At 31.3% G+C, this 23168-nt stretch overlaps 1 protein-coding gene across 2 annotated transcripts in view; it reads left to right on the top strand.

The window, feature by feature from the left end:
* The window catches only part of mew (multiple edematous wings), a 244832-nt gene that overhangs the window by 191759 nt on the left and 29905 nt on the right, over positions 1 to 23168 (top strand). Inside the window, exons 3-4 of one of the 2 annotated variants that reach the window (XM_085944153.1) lie at positions 951 to 977; positions 21263 to 21380. In XM_085944153.1, coding sequence (XP_085800279.1) covers positions 951 to 977; positions 21263 to 21380 — 145 coding nt within the window. The remainder of the gene's footprint in view (positions 1 to 950; positions 978 to 21262; positions 21381 to 23168) is intronic. The other variant, XM_085944154.1, reaches the window with a different exon arrangement.

Genomic DNA, 23168 nt, shown 5'->3' with positions numbered 1-23168 from the left:
TTATGACAAAAAATATTAAGTACGTGTTTTATACTTACATAATTTTTGTAGATAGACCTTTTTGACAATAAATTTCAGTGAAATGAAATAGATGTACCGGTTTCGTTAAAAATATACTTTTGTCTAAAAAAGAAGAAGAAATGTATTCTATCGTCAATCTGTAAAATGTAATTATATTAGTGAAGTAGATAATATTATATTACACTAGGAGTGATTTTAGATTTCAAATAGTTAGGTTTAAAAATCCCACAATGACATTATGTGACGTGTCTCCATCAAATGATTTTTAACAATAAGTAATTATTGTTGGCTGTGTCTAGCCTAAAATGATGAGTTTTCAAATTTACTGCATATTAATAATATTTTGTTTAATGGTCATAATATTTGTTTATATTGTCAATTTAAATCTTATTTTTGTTATTATCAACGTTCATATATAATACACAATACGAAATTAATAATTAAAATTGTGGGGCATTAAAGATATAAAATGACGTATGTCCTAAATCTAAAATGACAAAATGACAATTTGCATCATTGTCTGAATATTTAATTTATCATGTAATTGTTACGAATAATTAGTTGTTTATTATTATATTGTAACATTACTTATTCAATTTGAAAACTCATTATTTTGATGTAATGTACCCGTAGAATAGAGAATAATGTAGTCTTTCTTCCAGATTTTCCATGTTAAGGTCATAGACGTGCTTTATAGTCCTCGCGCTTGGGTCACAAATACAGTCTGTCCTCCAACAAGATTCTTCTCCTCATCAGCAAGCCATTACAGTGAAATTACCAACTCGCTTAGTTTAACGCATCAAAATTTTACTAAAACAATTTTATTTTGTTGTCGATCATTACATACAACCTATTGAAATCTTTTTTTAAAGCCATATTGACATCTTGATTAAATCTTATTTACTGTTGTCGGTGGCGCCATCGAGAAGCTCAATTTGGCGGCCTGTATAACAAGTGTAAGTGGTGGTCTCCTATCTGTCATCTCTTCAGTTTTTTTTTTTATATTAATATTATCATCTTTTTGATTTTTTTTATTAACGTTTTCAAAATACAAGCCAAACTATTAACACCACTATCCTTTTATACCCTATTTTTGGTCATCCTCCTTAATTTCTATTTCAGGCTTCTCAATATGCTGCGATGGCAGATTTTTGGTTTTGGCTCAAAATTAGGACTTTTGCTATTTTGACAATATCGTCTAACTAACATCTCATAATATTACATTCTCATTTTAATTACCGCATAACGCAAACACCCACTTACATACAGAATTATGACTATGCATAAAGCCCTAAGTCTATTTTTATGCACATACATACGCAAACGTCCAATTTCTTCATTAATTTGAGTAGCTTAAAAGCAAAAACGCTGGGTGTGTACATATAGTGATGTTTGTGCATTTAAACAGAGGAGAGTATCCTTTTTGCTTTTAATTTACTCATTTATATTTTCAGTGGCATTGTTATAATTATTATGTTCTATTAAACTATAACTAATTCTTTTTTTAATGATAAAATTGTGTTATGACAGTAAATAAAATTGGTAGTATTTTGCAACAGTTGTATAAATGAATGAAAATACCAAACAACTGTTATTAAGTATGCCAAAAATGACATTTTTTTTATCTGTCCCCGCGTATCGTTACAACTTAGCGAAGCCATCAAAGCAGCAAAAGTGTTGAATCTCTTGCAAAAATATACATCTAGTTTTAACCAATTTTATGCCAAAAACAAAAATCCCCATCGAATCATTTTGCCCATGTCGTCTGCGAATGTTTGCACGGTTTGCATGGTATGAGGAATAAAGGAACTGGCTTTGAATGCACGTGTTTGAGTTTGTGTTATGCTGCTTTTTTAGTAATATTGTTGGCCGATTGCATGCTTAGTCATAATAGTAGTTAGAATGGATTTATGATTTTAATTTATTACTATTTGTATGCACTCATTTCCAGATCTACATTATAAGGTTTGAGTCTACAATTTCGTCTTCAATGCATATCTACATACTAATTTTACTATTACAAATTTATACGTCGTACTATCACAGTTTACCCATCAATCATTATCAATTATCACCATATTATCAGTATATCAATTTTATCGCTGGATTACATAATAGTGTCACAATTCCAAAATACTTTATTTATTTAGTTTTTTTTTTAATATGATTACAATTATTTTTTAAGCCAAAAGGACCTAAGTAACAATTCGCTTCTTGACATGCAATTTGAAAAAAGAATTCTTCAAAATGCTTCATCATTCCTTACTGACGTACTTTTGGTACGTTAATGATCACAATTTAAACCGTTAAATAACTTCATTTCTATAAGCAACTTCAGCATATAGGTTAGTTGACATAAAAGTCTGCAAATTGTTTTGTTAAAAATAGAGTATTAGGAATTGTACCATTATTATTCATTGTCCATGCGTACCTACGACCCGTAAAATTTTCACATATCAACAAGTACCTACCGTAAATCATTATTTCTTATTTTATTAATATTATATGCTGCTAGGGATTGCAATACCGGTATTCATCGATACCAAAATACCGGTTTTTAAACAATCCACTGGAAGAGTTAAACGCTTTCTCCCGAAGAATGAATTTTTGCCAGCATCAAGAAAAAGTAAGGTTCCGTGGAAGCATTTTCTTGATAGATTTTTAATGAATACCGGTATTGCAATCCCTTTAATGCAGCATACAATATATTTTTCTTAACACAGGGTAGGGTATAGGTAATTACATATTATATTATTATTATAACTTCCTCATTTACCTTCACAATATATTTAGATGCGGTTATGAATAGCGATTTTTTTTTTAAATGAGTTTATTATTTTACACAAAAACATTAAATTGACAAATTTTTTTTTATATATTGTGTGCATAGTAAAAAAACGGGATCACGATATTGTAATATTATAAAATTCAATAGTATGATTCATATCGACCGTGTTTAGGAAAAAGGGCGTAACCCACACAGAACAAATTTTACAGGAGAGGCAAAAACGTTTTTTGATTGATTTTGGTTTAATATTAATAAAAAAAAATAGGCATAGACATTGGGTGCATGATGATTGATGATTTGGTGTAATATCTTTTCTATCTACTAATAATTAAAGAAGTTATTACAGAAAATCATTAAAATTGAGGGTAAATGCTTTTTTCCTTAAATTAAAACTTAATTAAAGCTCAATTAAAACCTGAATGTAGATAATAAATCGGCATTTGCGGCTTACTTTCTTTTTACAGAACGTGTATTTAGTTGTATACATTGCAAGCACTTTTCGAAAAATCGAGGGTTACGCCCTTTTTCCTAAACACAGTCGATATGTAGGTATAAAACCAACAATAATAGGTATCTACATAATATTAATCTAATCAAAAAGCTCAATTTTTCCTTGAAAAAATTATCATTCTTAAAAATCCAGATTTGTATCTATATGGACAAACACTTTAGTGAATATTAAATTAAAATGACAGAATCATTTATTTAAAAACGTCAATAATATAATATCGAGTGTAATTTTTCAAAATGTCCTATGTGCCAGGTATATCGGCAATCTTTTCTTCGTCGTTTATAATATTGTTATATGTTTTTGGAATCACAATCATGTCAGATTGATACTGTAAAAAATATAGTTTTCAGAGACTAATATTATTTGTTTATTTTTATATTTCTTGCTGGTTAGTTTTATTTATTTTCAGAATCGATTCGGTTTTGTACACAGCAGAAATTATTGTAAAATCATCGACCATAGATACTCAATACTTACAAAACCAATAAGATTTATAATCAGATATAAACATATTTTCACCACCATTATCATTTATACTTACTTATACTTTGTTAAATTTTTGTATTAGATTCTTAGGCTGTTTTCAGTTATGCAGGCATATTTTTTTTAAACAACTGCAGTATTTTTTTTACATATCCAACACTAAATTATTTAATATCGATGTTATTAATACAAAATAAAAACGTAAATAATATTAACTAAACACAGTAACATTATTAATAAATTTGTCGTATTAATACAAAAAAAATACTAAATTTTACTTTTCCGATTAATATTACAAACGGTCCTTTTGACTAGTCGATATTTCCAGTTAGATATAAGTAGGATAATTCGTAATTATTTGACATTTGACTCACATTAAAATTCAAAGATTTTTTTACTCTTACAGTTACGATATTTTGACAAATAGACCTAACCAATTGCAGGGTTGTCAAATAAAAAAAATATATTATATAACATTAATATTCATTAAATCTCATCAATCAATTATTAATTTATTAATTATTATTACCATCCGCTGTATGCAGTAGTGTATTTAGTCTGGTTTAAGGGTACCTGCCGTAATTTACAATTAATAATAATCATAATAAATCATTAAAAAAACACCTGCTTTTTTATCATTATAAATAATAATACCATTTCTCAAAGATAATTAATCGCCGCAAGGAACCACCGGCAACTGCCGATTATTCTGCGAAGCTCTACCAACCGGATGTGTATAATTTTGATGGAACTAGTGTTGTATAGGTTATATTTTTAATCAGATGCATATCATAATATACGAATATATCGTATTGCGTACTTATATATATATTTTTTTTAATTTTATTTATTAAGGAAAACAAACTGTTACATATTGATTACAGAAATTTAAAATATTATAATAAAAAGTTGTTGCAACCAGCAAAGTTTCCATATATACATTATAATATAGTTAAGCCTAACAAGATAGCCTATCAAAATTATTATTGATTGGCACAATATTTGATCAAAACAAATAAAAACAAATAAAAACAAATACATATTTCGATACCTGAAAGAAACAGTGGGATAAGTCAAAATACTAGTTTCGAGATAATTAAACTTAAATATTTGTGTCAAATAAATGAAACAGTTAACTATATGTTTACTGTGGTTTATGATAGATGATAGTGTTAGGATTTTTTGTAAGTATACCACAGTCTGTTATCTCAGTTATTCCACTATTGCTTTGATGTTATAGATAGGGCAATTTAAATAAAATGTAACAGTGGTATTTTCCTTTTAAATGGGTATTACAATTTAAAAAAATCTTATTGTATCATTATGTAGGTATAACTTTCAGCAATCGATTGATATACTTATCTCAAAATCACCTTTTTACTCTGTGTTTCACTGACGCTTTCAGGTAGCGATGTTATAAGTAAAAAAAAATAAAAAAATTCTTTTTCCATAGTTACTTTACCTAGATACGGTGATAGATTGAGCTGAAAAACTGGTTAGAATTGATTAGAATAATCTTTAAACGAATTCATTTCGCATTGCAGATACATTTGTAGCAACACTTTTGTGTTCCAAGATTTATTCGTCAAGGCTATATTGAGAAGAAGCCATTTTGCATCATCCCTTTGAATGATAATAGGTATATAACAAAACAACAAAACAAACCAGTGTTTTAATGACTATGCATAGAACATATTTTTTCTATGAAACCAATTTCAACCTCACCAAAACGTCCTGCATGGGCTGTTCTGAATAGTTAAAATGTTAACACGTTTCTGTTATTTTTATTACCTACTCCAAAATAATATGGATATCGATTTCAGCAATTTAATAAACAAGACAGTAGTTATCTACAATAATTATTAACATACCGCACTGCGTCTTATTTGTTTCCAAATACATCCAATTAGAACGTGTTAACTGTGTTACTCAAAAGTATTTGACAGTCGTGTTAAAAAACATCACGTCTGACAGTTGATTTCTCGGGATCTGTCTTAATACGACATATTATTGTATTTATCACTTTTTTATTGATTATGTAGTCGAGTGATATGTTAGAATAGCCCTTGTTGGAGTCGCTATCGAGTGTTGTAAGTTTTAACTATAAAATGTACTTAAATTATCAACGACATAGTTTTCTCATTTTAAAAATATTGTCAGGTAACCACAAATGAATAATCGATTAGTTTACAATTAAATTAAAACGCCTACTGTTTTTACAAAAGGCTATTTTAAAATTATTAACCCTAATATAATAATTGGAATGGGTTAGAAGGTTGTCGTAATAAAAACTTAACAAGTTATATTTTATACTAAATATATGACAATAATGTAGTCAGTGCTGAATACAATAATCGGCTAATAATAAATTAATTTATTATTTTAAATAATCGATAATAATTAAATTGATACAATAACAGATTAAAACAAATTACCACCCTTAATCCTAAATATAACTGTCACATACGTACATCAAAATTTCATTAAAAGTCTTTCTATTTCTATGATGGGCGGCCTTAAGAGTACAAATCAAATTTTGGTCAAAACAGGCTAAGTGCATAGTTAGTACTGCACCAAATAGTATAACTCAAATCCTCGTAGAATCATAGTTAGACATGACAGAACAAGACTGAAGATTTGTTTATTGATGAATGAGTTTACTATTTTTAAATAATCATTAATGATTTTTTTTTAGATTTTTGAAAACAATAAATACAAGTTTTATAGTGAAAACTAATCTTTTTTATTTATACTCTTAAGGCAGTTCTTTATAGATTAATAAAAGTCGTCTTTTCTCCATCATTATTAGTACCTACCTACTTATTCTCAATCTTCTACCTTCTTCACTATAGTATTTTTTTCTATTATTGAGACCACATTACAGATTTTATGATACAATTCTAATATGAATATCGAATATTATATAACTATTCTAATTGGCTCTTATATAATATACTTAAAGTTCACTGAAATATTTCTAAAACAAAAAATGATTAATAAGTCATAACTCAAAATTGTACCGTCCTCGATATTATAATTTGTGTTGAAACGATTAGTTACCATTGGCGTGCGATCGATAGATACCGTGGATGCAGCGCACCCCCGATAATATAATTCCCGAAGATATACCTATTATACATACGTAGCTGGTTTGATAAATGAAACTACTTGTTTTGAAGAGCATCCCACATCTCATCTAATTGTTATGCAATATTTTTTTTCTAGTTATAATTAAATTTATCAACAAAGTATATATTTTATTTTACTGGTTTATTAAATATTATTTAAGTACATTAAAAAAACACCACATTATGTGATCTTCGATCAATATTTATGATATGTTTAAAACATATTATATATTTTATTAAAAGCGTTTAAACTTTTAATCTCTCCCTCTAAATCGATGAGAGAAACAATGATAAATTTTATAAAATTAACCACCAAACTGGCATTATTTCAATAGCTTGGAATTTGGATTAACCAAACGAAAGAATTTTAAAAAACTGTGTAGATATAGCTTTAAACCTTGATAAAATTACCAATTTATTAAACTACTACTAAATATCATAGTATTAAAGCATACAGTTGAATTAATCTTTTTAAATATTTAGGTAAATTCCAGTGCTATGGAATTGGGTAACCACGTCATCCATCGAACGATTTTCAGAGTTATAATCTATTTCTATTTCCACGCCGGCTTTCTATAAATTCTATCATTTTAATTCAATTTATCTGTCATTCAACTAATTTTCTTCGTCTATCTAAAACCATTCCCACAATCTAAACATTCTTAATCGAAAAGAAATAGGTATTTTTAAAACACTAACTTGTTTTTAAATATTATTTCAGGAGAGAGGCGACTTGTTTTTTTGTCTGGTTTACAACAGTTTTGTTTTGTGAGTTGTACTATTATAACACTGATTACCTATTTATCTGTGCTTTGTTATCTTTTTTTGTCTTGTCTGACTGTTTCTCTATTGTTGGATTATTTTGAAGGAGTGTTTTAATGAAAATTATTATGATTGATGTTTGAAAATGAAAGTTTTACACAGAAATGACAAAAGCTTTTAAACATCATTTTTCACAATTTATTATCTCCACACACGCTGTATCCATTAACATCATTTTCATGAATATTCATAATTATTCACGCCGTCAATCATGCAGTCACATTATCACACAAAAATATTAAATGGTCGACTCATTTTGATACAGCATTATCATTTTTTAATTTCGCTATTGCGTCCAACGAATGCGTTCTGCGCATATATAAAACGCTACGGCATTCAATGTGTATTTTTACTTTCAGTCGTCGTTGTTCATACAAATGTGAAAATACGCTAAATTGAGATGCGTTTTACTTATACGCTGACCGTATGCGTTGAACGCAATTGCGAAACTGGGACAATATGTAGAAGTACCTACGTCGCGAAATGATTTTACTGCTTTAAATCGAGTATTATATGATTAGGTACCTAATCCATAATAATATTGTCTCCCAACAGTAATACAACTATGCTTTCCAAAAATTCTTCACGTTTACCATTCCTTCACAATTACCATTAATCCTATATCCCTTTTTTACAAATTGTATAAGTTGTTGAACATAAACAATAATACATTATATACATACATAAGTACTATTACACCAGCGCTCGAATTGGACCGGAGCGAGCCGGATCGTGAAATATTCGAGAACATCGTTGGAAAAAAAAATCTTTTTGATTGAATTCGTATTTTGAATTTAAGTACTTTATAATAATGGAGATTTATTTTGGTCTTTTTGTTAACCTGGCTTTAAAAAACTGGAATACCCTCTAAAGCAAATTTACTAATTTCACATTTTTTGTGTTTTATTACGGTAATACAAAATAGGTAAACGAACGTAATTAATATCTTCAGTAGTAGATAGTATTTCAAAAGTTCAAATATTGTTATTGTATAATTATTGTCCTTCCAAGGTAGGTATACAATAACAACTGAACACATTTTCATATTTTGTGGAAATTGTTGAGCTTTCCGGTCCGTTATTTCGAGCGCTATACTGCAGCATATTATTATGTATGTTACGCAGAATGTGCGAAATTGACTATTACATGAAATGGGCAAAATTTTGCCTAAATCATGAAAAATGCAAGCCCGTTGCCTTATTCATGAATTAGACAAAATATATGCCGAGTGCGTGAATTCGGCAGTATTTTTTCTGCCTAGTACATGCATTGGACAAATTAGATAGTAGCGCTACGGTGGTGTTTTTTGCAACTAAACTAAATGTGTCAAATGCTCATACATTGGTCAAAATTTACGTATATTATCTATGGTCAAAATAGATGGTCGCGCTCCGGTGGTATTTTTTGCAACTAATCAAACTAATCGAATGTGTCAAATGTCATTGATTATAATATAAAAATATACCAATCAATAACTACGATGACGTGCATTTATCCATTTACTATGCGCAAAAAAATCTAGAACTATAATATTATGATAACGGAGAATTTTATTAAAAGGTATTTTCGCGATTTGATTCGTGCTTGGGTATCAATCGTGCAATGGTCGATTGTATGTTTGTGATAGTTTGTTGACACTTGTTAACTAACCTCTAAATGGACATTCAGATGAATTCAGAATTACAAAACCTAACCTAATAATTATAATATTATATTATGTCCAATTATAACTAATAAAACCATCCGTATTAAATTTACCTTTTCTACTGTCATGTTGACAGTTTAAGAATTCCATACCCTGGCGAATTCACGTACTCGGCAGATAATTTACCTTATTTATGAATAAGGCAACGGGCTTGACTATTACATGAATTAGCCAAAATTTTGCCCATTTCATGTAATAGTCAATTTCGCACATTCGGCGTAACATGTAGGTATACAACACACAATACTAGACATACACACATAATCCAGGGTTTAAAAATAATTAGACATTCGAGAACAGTGTTTTGTATGTATTGTGTTATAGTCCCGCAAATGTTTTGTAAATTCTAACATAATGATACAAGTCTCAACCGTTGTGTAATTTGTATCTGGAGCGTGCTCCCACACCTTTTCAAAATTATGTTACGTACAATAATTTTGAATCAAATCGAAATAGAAAACTACATAATATATATCTACCTAAGTACTTAATTGTTTTTTTTTAAGTTTCTAAATAATCGTGAACATAATTAATTATTGATTAAGTACCTATTTCTTCTATTCAACGAATAATTCACACGATTTAAGAATGTAGCATTCTAATTATTGAACATACATAATTGATTTGGAAGAGGGCTGATGAGCAGGTATCACAAAGGCCAATAGTTAAAATGTGTCGTAATTAGTATGTCACCTAGTAGCATAGTGGACAATGCGCACAGGGCGTAAACCCAAGAGATGCAGGTTCGATTCATGCCGGGTGTCTTACTTTATTCAAAAAGATTTTTTCTATTGGTTACTTATAACATAAGTGTTTTTCAAAATTATGTATGTTCAATAATTAATTATATTCATACTGACTAAACTGGCGTAAATTGTGAGAAGCAATTAATTAGTCAGTCCAATATTCGTTGTCAACTTACTGTTTTATTGCTAAATTTAACATTGTCACTGCGAAAATTTCATATTGTGACTTGTGGTGTTTAATCCAATGTCTTTATATCGCGACTAACATTAAAGTTGTTATTTCACTAGGTATTTTATCGACTCACCGTCCAATACTTTCAAAATTGAATAAATAATAGCAGGTGTTTGTTGATGCTTCCAGAGAAATACCATCTCAAAAAAGTCTCATTTCGTTGCATGACATAGGTACCAATCAAATTAATTTATCGAATCTAATAAACTTAGAACATTACTTACTGTCTGCGAAGCTTCCCGAACAACGCGTATTTTGTTTATCCCAATGCTATACGGCCATATCTTTCAAGTAAGATAGCTCACGGTGAACTGTGCTGCGGTGAAATGTAATAAAGTACAAGTTACTCGTAACCGCTGAATTATAGCGCGCGCCCTCCACAACGTCTGGCCGTTGATAATTGACCCGTTATACTTCTATATCCTGGAAACAGTCTTGCCAACTGTACTATAATTTTCGTCTGCGTACTATGTACGATATAAAACAGGTATAGTAAGCCCAAAATACTATAATTTTGAAAAATTGGAAAAAAAGTTGGCAACAGATGAAAAATACCCGTGAGAACTAAAAAAAGCCCTTTTTGTCTAAAAAAAAAGGTGATTTTAATTACTTTACAATTGAACTTTGTCTAAAAAAAACGAGACGTTAATTACCTAACATTTGAATTTTTCTCTAAAAAACCGAGATATTAATTATTTTACGCGGAATTTTTTGAAAACGCAGAAAAGCATTGGTCATTCAACGCGTAGGTACTATATTTTTGCCGTTATACTATAATTTTGGAGGCTCTATACCAGGGGTTCCCAACCTTTTTGCAATCTAGAGCACATTCTAAAATATCGGTAGGTTGGCGGGCACCACCTATTTTTAATCGACAAACTCCTTCCATAACTTCCAATTTTCCCATAATTTATTTTCTTATATTCAAAATTTATTAATAAAAAAGTTAATAATAAGTAATAAATAAATATCATTGGCCAGTGCCTCATAATTAGGAGAGTATGACGATAATCCTGTTAGCAAACAATCATAAAGATGCTCATCGGTGAGTCGAGATCTATATCTTGATTTTATTAAGTTCAAGTTTGAAAACAATGATTCGCATAAATATGTCGAACCGAAAAATGATTCAATTTTATATGCCGCAAAAATGGGAACTTTTCTCTGTCCACTGTATTCCAAAAGTCCTCTGATATTAAGGATTTAAGCAAAATATCATTTTTAAGCTCCAAAATTTCTAACTCTAGTTCTTCTGTCTTACCTTGAACAAAATCTGCAATACATGCTGCCATTTCCATTACATTTATTTGGCAAGTAAAAGGATTGATAAAGAAGGAAACAATTGGCTCGATATCTGTATACTGCAAAAATCTCTCTTCAAATTGTTTTTTTAACAATTTGTTTGCTTAATAAATAATGACCCGTTTAATTATTGTCGAATAGTGGCGGGCACATACGAATCGTTCCGCGGGCGCCATGGTGCCCGCGGGCACGGGGTTGGGCACCCCTGCTCTATACTATAATCCCACTTTGAAAATATGGCAACACTGCCTGGGAGACCAAATAAAACCTAATTGTGTCAAAATTATTAATATAATCATTCGTATTACATCAGTTCTCCAATTCGGCACCTATTTGTTTCTACAGAATTACATATAGGTACATAATTAAATAAATTAACCCGCATAATAAATGTAGGTATATTTTATACCTATGTTATCTGTACAGTTTTATGTCGGCTGCGTTAACCTATTAAGTATCACCGGTGATCGTAAATAAAACGCGCGACACTCCCATGACGATTTAACTGTGTGCCGAGCCCTTAAAAGTCATTGGCCGCTTTACTGCAAATGACCACCGCTGACTGCATTGTCTATTTCCACGGCGAAATAAAATGATGTAAAATAAAATATTATATACCTATTGTGTCTGTATAATTGAATAGGTAATGTTAAAATTAAAACCAAAGATATTTTTGCGAATATATAAACGAAAGTGTTTTCTTGTTGGTTTAAGGCCAGTTTTAGACGGGACACCGGTGTCGCGCTCGTATATAATAAGGAGGCCTTTGTATTATGTTTATGAACGCCCCAGAACTAATGAGTCAACGCGTGTCCGGTACACTTTTCCGTCGGCCGCTACATTCTCAAACCGCTGATACACTATTTTTTATTACCGCAGCCAGTTTTATGTTCTAATTTATAACGCGAAATTATGCGTTGACTCATTAGCTCTGGGGCGTTCATAGACATAATACAAAGGAACTTTTATTCGAATACAAGGACGTCATATATTATATAGGAGCGCGACACCGGTGTCCCGTCTGAAACGGCCCTAGGGGTTAAAGTGATGTGTGAAAGACGAAGATGAGGAATTTGGGGTATCTTTGCGAGCTAACCTACTTAATCTAATAAGCAGACCATGGCTCCCACAAGGGAGGAATGACAGGGCTCTAGCCTGGGGGCCCGGCGTGACAGGTCAACCAGTTAAGTGAGATAAACACACACCACAAATTTGCTCTGATAGTAAAAAAAAGTCGCCTGCGGTGCTATTTTCAATTAAACTTGAATTAACATTTACAAATATGTGGCTATGTGATGCAAATCGTTGTGATATGATGATTTATATAATTAAATGATAATTCACATGTAGAAATTTATTTTAATTATTTGAAGGGTGCAGAGTGAAAGGTCGCGATCGTTAATTCAAGTAGATTTATATAAAAATACGCAAAACGTTTTTAATTTTACTTTGCAGAAGTGTTCCCAAAGGAACCCGGTCCCATTGGGGATACCACGCTGAAGTGTACAGTTTGAAAACATCTGTGTTGACTGATTTACTGTAAGTCACGCTATTTTTTGTAAAATACCCTAAGTGCTTATTATTACTGTTTTTTTTTAATAAAGTTTATCTTGCAATGCGTTCACTTCTGTAATATAATTAAATCTTGAATATGAAACAACCACGCCATTTTTTGACATACTTATTTATTGTTCATAACATTAAAACGGGGGGTTTTTTTTTTAATAAATTTGGCGTATTCAAAATTCGTTCTTATTTTTATGTAAACCACACATGGCATTTAAGGGAGTAGCAATATTGTAATGCTTTTCCCTTGAACCGAAGCGTCATCATTGCCAATTTCTTGTCTGAACTAGAATTTTTCACTTGTCATGTAACAAAAAAAACACATCTGACAAGTAGCGTTAAATATAACTTTTTTTCATAATATGACAACTAAAATTTTCTTATAAACGTGAATATTGTTGATAAAATGAAATCAATTGCCATGCGTTTTCATGCTTGTAAAAAGTAAGCAATTTTTCGTGAATGCGAAAATATCTCCTAACTTGAATCCTGTAATAGGTATTGTATTATAGTATTTTTTAATATTGTATTATTTTTTAAGTACCTACCCTGAAATTTTATTATAACAAAATTAATATAAGTCGTAAGATTTTTTTGCATCAACGAAAAACCTCTTGAAATTAACGTGAAAACGCATATCAAAGTAGGTACCCAAAGTACCCTAAGTCAGTGGTTTCCAAACTTTATGTTAATACGCCTCCCTTTAAAAAAAAATCTAATCTTGGCGCCTCCCCCCCCCTTTTATTTCATTAAATAATACAGATGCCTTTTGAAATATCATATATCAGAAATTGTTATTTAAGTATATCAATCATCATTTAGGTATCACAGCAAATTGCAACGCATAACCACATATTTAAAATATTTAATAGCCTTGAGCCTTAGTGCCTTTTTTTTACTATTAATAAAATAACGTGAAAAGTGCATTAACAAACTTACCAAGAACTCAGTAAATAGATTTTTGTTTGCTTCAATGTTCTGGCGCACAAATCATTTAAAAGTGGAAAAATGTCGAACTTATTTTTTTTTGTAATTTTGATTTCCAAAGCTCCAATATTTTATGAATGCCTGTCTTTTTAAATCAGTGAATGCATTAGTGGTCCTAGCATTGATTTATTCACTCTTTTTTTATTTATTTCAACCAAATAGACAAGTTTAACAACAAAATTATCGTTCCTAAACAAATTTGCCTCAAATGTCAGCATTGTGATTTGACCCTGTTATTTAATTTTTTCACGAGATAGCCAGCGCGCTTCACAATATACTATAGAAGTGAGGTATTATAAAATTAGTCTCCATATTTTCAGACAGGTTTACAAACAACCTTTTATAGGACTGTTTATGTAGCTTATATCTAGCGGCCGTTTTATAAAATAAGCATTTGAAAACTGCAAACCTGTGGTTACATTAATTGTGTGAAACTTTTCGCGCCTCCCAGTTTGGAAATCGCTGCCCTACGTAATGTTTTTGGTGTAGAAAAAAGCTCGCACACTTTTCCTTCGCAAGAAAATTTTTGGTTTCACTGACTAATAATAATCATCCCCGGAAGATATAAAAATAATAATATTAAAACTTTTTCTTCGCGATAAATGCGGTATTTATTTAATTTTCTGAATATCTATCATATTTTTCTGCCAAATAGTACATTTTTACTCAGTGTGACATATTTTTATCGACTTGAGTTGACACTGCAATAATTATGACTCTCATTACTGTCATTACTTCAAATATTTAGATGATCAATCACAGAAGTGGTAAATAGCAATTCGTAGAATATTATTTTTTCTATTACTATCAATTAAATTAAGTAGGTACCTACACCAAAAAACTTCAAACAAAATATAATACTTGATAGTAGATATATAGACATTTCATTTTATTAGACACCTTTCTCGGTTGATTCTCGATTTTATAGGCACAAAGTGTAAATTGATTTTTGGTTTAAATGAGTTTTTTTAATGTTCTTCATATTATTTAATACGCTATTTTACGACTTAAGTACCGATAATACTTGATTAAATTTTAATATACAACCATTATGTATTTCATAAGTTTTTAAAGTTGTTCCAAACATACACCAAAATAATATTAATAAACGTATATTTTCTATATTATATCATTGGATATAATATTGTTATGTTGCGATTATAATAATTATTCTAATCGATTTAATCTATGAAAGGAAATGATAAACTAGTTTTAAAATGGCGGTCTAAAATTGCCTTTTTATATATATTTTTTTTGGTTATGAGAAGTCATAATATTTCAAGATCGAATGTAAATTTGGTTGTTTATTAATTTCTGTCCATAAATGTATGTATTATTATTTTACACTGCTTCATGCTGCTTGCTTAAAACATTAATGTGATTACAAATTTACTCGTAAATATACATACCTACCTATGGCAAAATCTTACGTTTATGGTGTCTCTTTGCGAATGCTTCCTTGAAATCACGACAAAAGAAGGAGGAAGAACACACGAAAACTAAAATAAATGTGAAAGTCTCGAGCAAAATAATAATGTTATCATGTCTAGAGGCACAACCGTGTCCGGAAACTTGAACGTATGTAATTCGCCGTATCACACTTCACCGTGAAATGTTATATCGGAAATATATGGCCGTATATTAAAGACCGTCCAACCTCTTCGGGTGGACGCCCACGGTGGCCGCGCGGCTTAAGCGTTGGACTATCACGCCGTGGGTCCCAGGTTCGAATCCTGGGTCTGGCAAGTACACATATTGTTTTTCAATTTGTGCGTGAGTCAGGGTATGGACCTAATAGGTTGAGCAAGTGGCTGACATCCATTTCTCGTAAAAAACAAAATCTGTTAATACAAACCTCTACTCTGTGGAGGCCCATATGATCCTATTAGGATCGGACATGGTCGGAAAAAAACTCTTTGGGTTGTATAGTAGACATAAAATTCATGTCTAAATAAACTACGGTTCTTGTCGGTTTACACTTAACAGGAAGCCAGCAGCAAACAAATTTTGAAAATACCCGATATACTGGATTATTTTTGTTAGTTAGGTTAGTTTTTCATTATTGAATTCATGAATTTTGACAAAACAGCTATTAAAATTGAATTAATGTTCATATTGAATCTAATAAAATTGCAGACCGTATATTATACGGCAGTGGCGAAGGGTAGAGGTAGGCTGTTAAGATCCGCCATAAAATAGTGCACACTAAACTTTGTCAGTAAACGTATTTGTTTTCATTGAAATAATACTACAACACTATCTGTAAATTTTATTGTAGTAATAGTTCAATAAACACAAATACGTATCACTAACAAAGTTTAATGTGCACTATTTATGGCGGATCTTAACAGCCTACTTCCACCCTTCGCCACTAGGTCTAGGACGATTTGGCGCCGGGACAACTGGACGCCACGCAATTCGAAAATAAATAGACGTTAACTACTTATACGTACTTCAAAAAATATTTTTAATATTATTGTTTATATTTAAATTATTATACTATGATTGAATAGTTAGTGAGAATTTAAATATCGTCTTTTAAGAAACAACACCGCGTAAGTCCCCATTTGGCGGTTTTGAGTTTTGAATAACATTCGGTAGGTAAGAAAATCCTACACCGTGTTCCTTCTATGGAAAAATTCTTTTTGAATGGAAAAATGATTTTTTTTAACTAAACACAAAAAAAAATAAGTTAAAAGGTATCAATTTTCAATTTTTTGAGACGTTTTTTGTTTCCCCTGAAAATTCCCCGACGACATGTACACATAAATAATGATTTAATTGTGCATATGTTTAAGTTCCAACGAAAAGATTTTTTTATTTTTATATAAAGCTTTAGGCATGGTAATTCTCAATCCGCAATAAAAAAAACATTATGTTAAGAGTAAAATGAATTAAAACTGCTAAGTAGTAGATATAAGCTGATTAAAATTCATTGTCTACGTTCTGTTTACGTGTCTACGACAGTGCTGCGTCCAATAATTGTCCTGGCGTCCAGTTGTCCCATTCGCTCGCCACTGGTATACGGCCATCTCTTTCCGATAAGAAAGCTCACGGCGAACTGTGCCACGGCGAAATGTTTTACGTACAATTTACATGTAACCAGGCAATGCATTCGCGTTGAAATGCATCTTGTGATTGAATAAAATATGAAAGTTACGGTTTGGTACCTATGTGTTATTTAAAATATGGGAGTATTGACCGCATCAATATAATATTTTAATAGTAATTCGGCAAAGCGAATGCGCACGGCGATAAATAAATACTTAATATAAAATCATGTTATTTACAGCTTTAAAAGCGCGGGAAAGTCGCCATTTTTACTGTAAATTTAATTGCGCGTTTCGAAACATCGAGCTGAGAAAGCATGGCGACATAATAATAGTGCAGTGTTTCCATCTTTTCAAAGTGGAATTATAGTACAGAGCCTCTAAAATTATAGTTTTTGGGGAAAAAGTCAACTGTTTTTTTAACAGGTTTTTTGTTTCCCAGAAAAAAAAATAACGGAGAATTTGAGAAACTCCGAGACCCCTTTTTGTTTAGGTACCTACCTCTTCCGACCAAAAATGCTTAAATAATTCAAGAAATTTTATTTAAAACCAAAGTCAAGGGATTTTTTAACGTTTTTCCAAGTTCTCAAAATCTTATATTGCAAAATTATAGTACATTGCACCAATTATTTATCGAACGGAAATATCTAAATTTTAGTACTTTTTACATATTTTTTCCGATATTCAAAATTATAGTATTTTGGGCGAACTATACATGTTTTATATCGTACATAGTACGCAGCCGAGAATTATAGTACAAATACTATAATTACAGTACGGTTGGAAACACTGTAATAGTGTGTAAGTTGTAAAATTATTCGAAAATTCATAGTAAATTACAAACATACCACAACAGCGTGAGGTTTGATAGTTTCGATAGAAAACAAGAAAGCGAGAGCGGCACTGAGAGAGAGATAGGGATGCAATATGCTTAATGTGCCGGCCACACAGCAGCAACTTGCCTGCGCGGTTTTGCCTGTGCAAAAAACGGAACACTCTCTCATGGCCACACGGCACAAGTAAAACTGCGCAAACCTCATTACGTTACGACAGAAGTCGTCGTCGTGAAAACATTATTTTTCGGAATCGCAGCAATGTCGTCAAGTGACGATTTGTTTTTGTTACAAGCGTCAAGGACCAAACAATGGCTATTGAGAAGAAACATACACTCGCATATGAATCAGCATTTTTTGCTTAAATATAATATATAATAGTGGCGAAGGGTGAAAGAACGCTGTTAAGGTCCGCCATAAATGGTGCACACTAAACTTTATCAGTCATACGTATTTGTTTTCATTGAAATAAGACTACAATTTACAGATGGTGTTGGTTAGTTTTTAAAATTCAATTAAACCCTGCGAAAACCAAGCGATAATAAATAATAGTCAAAAAATACTAGTCTATCTATAAAATATCTAAAATTATGCAATTAAATCATACATAAATATGAATATTTTATAGATATAATATTTTTTTATCTATTGTGATTTTGTTTAGGCAGAGCTTAATGAATTTAAAAAACGTATCAACAATTATAAGTGTAATATTATGTATTCTTAATCCAACGAAAACAAATAAGTTCGAATGAAAAAAGACCGTAACCTTCGACGAACTGAGCGCCGCTTGGAAAACTTGGTTTGCGCAGTTATAATTTCAAGCAAGTTGAATTTTACGCAGGCCGCACTTTTTGGTTTGCGCGGTGTACAGTTTTGCCGTCCACACGCACGGGTTTGCGCAGGCAACACCGTAGTAAAGCATGAGCGTGTGGCCGGCCTTTATGAAGCGCGGTCGATAGTAGCAACCGTGACAATAATCACAATCATATTCGGCCTGCCTAATTTTTACGCACTAGAACAGTGGTTCTCATGTGCGGCCCCCAGCATCATTTTCAGTATTTAATTTATTTGTCTGAGCCAACGTTAAATGTGCGTTATTGGAAATGAGTCACGGCCAAGTACTTATAAACCATTTTAATAATAACACGTTGACCAAGAATCAAATGAATTCAAACAATTGGCAACAATTGCTTTATTAATATTTTTATACTACTTCAGATCTACATACCTACACTGTTGATGATTTGTTCGTAAAAATATTTATATTCATAGGAAATATCGAACCACAAAAATACATTATAAATTCTTTAATACGATAATATATTATGTTATACTGTCCACATCTTCCTTTACTCATCACCTAATCCCCTGATTCCACAAAGATATACATACTCCAAAATCAAACAGGACCCAATATTATTAAAAAATCATAGATACCTATTATCTTGGTAGGTATAATGTTAGTTGTTTCATTGAGATGTGTATATACTTTTGATTCGATTTGCATGGTGTTCTTGCAGGGCTTTTGAACTGTCTATGGAGCAATGTGGGTCTCTGATTTTCGAGGTTATGTCCCTTTTCAGACTCTCGCAACCTTCTCGGAGAGCACTACACGACCCGACGGTCTTCCGCAATGAGAATTCATGTTTTTCAATCATCACGCCTTGTATCATATTGTATCACTGGTCATTTTTTTGGAAACTTACATCATATCATTATGTGCATCATTAAACATACACCATTTTACTGCATTGTGCATATATCCATTTGCTGCATTTTCACTTTTTTTTATTTTTACTTGATTTGTTCTAGTTTTTAAGTTTTACTATTAAGACATTAATATGTAAGATTCTTGATGTAAATTGCATTCATTTTTATCCATAACCATCAACTTTGTAACAGAAATTAATCATTTTTAAATTGTATAAAACAAATTATTAGCTATCTGCTATATTGTATAGTATTAGGGATACTAGTACTTTCAATACATCATAAAATTGTCTATTGATTTTTAAAAATGCCATCTTTAAATCAATCAAACAAGCCATCCATTTTTACGCGTGTGTTCCTATTTTCCTTCCAGTTAATTTTTTGTATTAGAAATGACATAAATTTCAAATTAAAACTATCATTAAAAAGGTATTCTCTGATAATCACTGTTAAAAATGTATTTTAAATAAATTCAGATTTAGCTCAATTATTACAATGTTATATTACAAAAAATTGTAGACATTTTGACATGTTAAAATCTTTAGTAAGAAATATATTAATTTCATAAAACTGTGTAATCGAGTACTTACATTTTGACACCTAAAAAAACAGGTCCACAGACCTAAATCTGTAATTATTGGCTTGTATTCTATGGTCTATGCTGTGCGTTACCAGATAACAATAATTATAAAATACATAGTATTTTTTATAGTTATAGACCAGTTTGATATTTTGCTTCTGGCATTTTCTTAAAAATTCTTGGACCAAATAATAATAGATCTGAACACGTCATTGATCAATCAAATTTAATTCTATAAAGTGTGTCGATGGTTTCTGTTATTTAATCGATGGTGCCGGATAATCAAATCATCAATCAGAACATAATAATATAAATATGTACATAGAAAAATATATTATTTTAGTGATGGTACCAAATATCAATTAGTTGCTGTACCTGATTAGGTAGTTTAGAATCATCTAGATGCAAATATAGAGTTAAGCCTTTAGTAACCCCTAAAAAATACTTAGATCATCCTTAGCTTCATTGAAGAAATTATAAATATAGCATGAATCAAAAAAAACCTGGATAGTATATTTTTATTCTTATATTATATTTGAATATTTGAATGAAAGAAAAATGACTTCATTGTAAAAATAAATATACAAATATTTAATTTAATGTAAAGTATAGAAGCTTTGTAATAATATTATGAGCAAATAAAAATATTGATTTTTTCGTTCAAGTATCCTTTGTTTAAAATTAATGTATGGGTTACTTTTAATTAAAATTGTTTTTTGTTTAATTAAATTTATGGCTGATTAATTTGAATATTTTTAATGTCCACATGTTTAATTTGATGACTAATTCCAACAGCTATAGAGTCGGATGCGCTGCGACCGCCGTTGAAGGACGAAATCAAGGACGACCAATGGCTCGGAGTCACCGTGAAGAGTCAGGGTCCCGGAGGAAAAGTAGTGGTCTGCGCTCACAGGTGAACTATTGAAGAAATTCAATTTTGACGATCCATTTAAGTACCTACTTGTTGCTGAATATTTTTGTTTTTTTGGTTATGGGGTATTCAAATAAATTCAAAAAAGACAAATAGAATCCCGATAGGCTATATTCAATACGCTACATTTTGATGCAGGGTTTTGAATGTGTGAGTGTCCTACGAAAATGAACCACACATTATAGACATGCAATAGTGTGTGTAATACACCAATATTAAATGAGCGCCAATGCATAAACCGAGAGCAGTTGTCAGTATTCGACGTATGACGTATTCTTGACACGCGTTTAAATTTATCCCGCATTCTTCCTTACTCGAGATCGGTTGCCTGCTTCTCCTTACCCGTTAGGTATTTCAGTTCCCATTATTTCTGAGTGTCAACAACTAAAATTGAAGACATAGGTACACTATACCTGCTGACGTTATAATAGTCAGTGGTGAAGAATACCTCTTGGAGGGAAGTAAGCTAGCGATAAGTAAAAGAATAAAGTGCACACACTTGAATAGTCATACTTACGGAACTTAGATGAATTGTGTTACATCTTCAGCATTTTACTGATTAGGATTATTGCACTAAATTTACTAATTTTTATTTACTTTGTATTTTAACAATGATTTTACATAGGTAAGTATATTAAAATTTCCATTTATTATTTTACATTATTTTCATGATCGAAGTCTCAAACCAATATATTATAAACCACCTGAAAGATTGAACCGCCAACGGATTCCGTATCAGCTGACTTGCATTCCCAAACAATAATTATTATTTTACAAAGATACAGTTTTATTTTTCTGTTAGGTATTTCGTAAGTCACTAATATATTTTTAAATATTATTTATGTCGTCGTCAAGGCTTGTGTTTCTTTTAGATTTTGAAGTCACCGAGTAAGCTTGAGTAATCGTGAGATTTCTATGCATTCAGGCCAGTGGCGCACGCAGGGGGGGAGGCCAAGGGGCCCTGGCATTATCAGAATGATTTTAAACATTGAAATTGAAAGCCAATAAACTATACCTTTGGGCTTAGACAAATAAAAACACGGCAAAAAAACGATTTGTAATAATTCTCCAGCACCCTTAGAAAAAATTCTTAGATTTTAATTACTAACACAAAAATTTCGAAACAATAATGTCAGGTTTTTTTAGAAACCCAATCCCTAATGGAACTGTCAAAAAATTCTCGGTGTCCACCCGAATTCCGGAGTAGTGTAGGTCATAGCTGGGGAGGGCTGACAGGGCTCTAGCCTGGGGGCCCGGACTGTGGGGGGCCCGGCGTGTCGGGTTGACCAGATAAGTGAGATAAACACACATCACAAATTACCTTTAATAGTAAAAAAAGTCGCCTGCGGCGCTATTATACTTCATAGCCATGAACATTTTCAATTACTTATATAATTGTGCAATATATTTCTTGATTATTATGTGTCGATACTCGACAGCTCCATTATTAAAGTAGATGTATTAAAAATCGCCAATAATTCACTGTATAAGTACCCTTAATTTGAACTAAAACACAATTTGAAAAACGTTAATGTAGTGTTTCACACTGCCTTTAATATTAGCGGTAGGTAGAGGGCCCGCCAAATATCCTAGCCTGAGGGCCCGTTTCAGGATGTGAGGACCATGGTGTAGGTACACCGAGTGCAATAGACCGATAAACGAGAAATTAGGCTGTGAAGAAGAAAAAGAGCCTATAGGACTAATTTACATTCTCCTCCTTGCCCTCTCCCCCAATATTAAATCCTGGGTGCGCCACTGATTCAGGCAAAT

The sequence above is a fragment of the Rhyacophila brunnea genome, unplaced genomic scaffold (genome assembly GCF_057557595.1).
Source record: "Rhyacophila brunnea isolate RB1 unplaced genomic scaffold, BYU_Rbru_1.0 scaffold_17, whole genome shotgun sequence".
In the NCBI taxonomy this organism is placed as follows: domain Eukaryota; kingdom Metazoa; phylum Arthropoda; class Insecta; order Trichoptera; family Rhyacophilidae; genus Rhyacophila; species Rhyacophila brunnea.
This window is presented reverse-complemented; position numbering and strand designations above follow the sequence as displayed.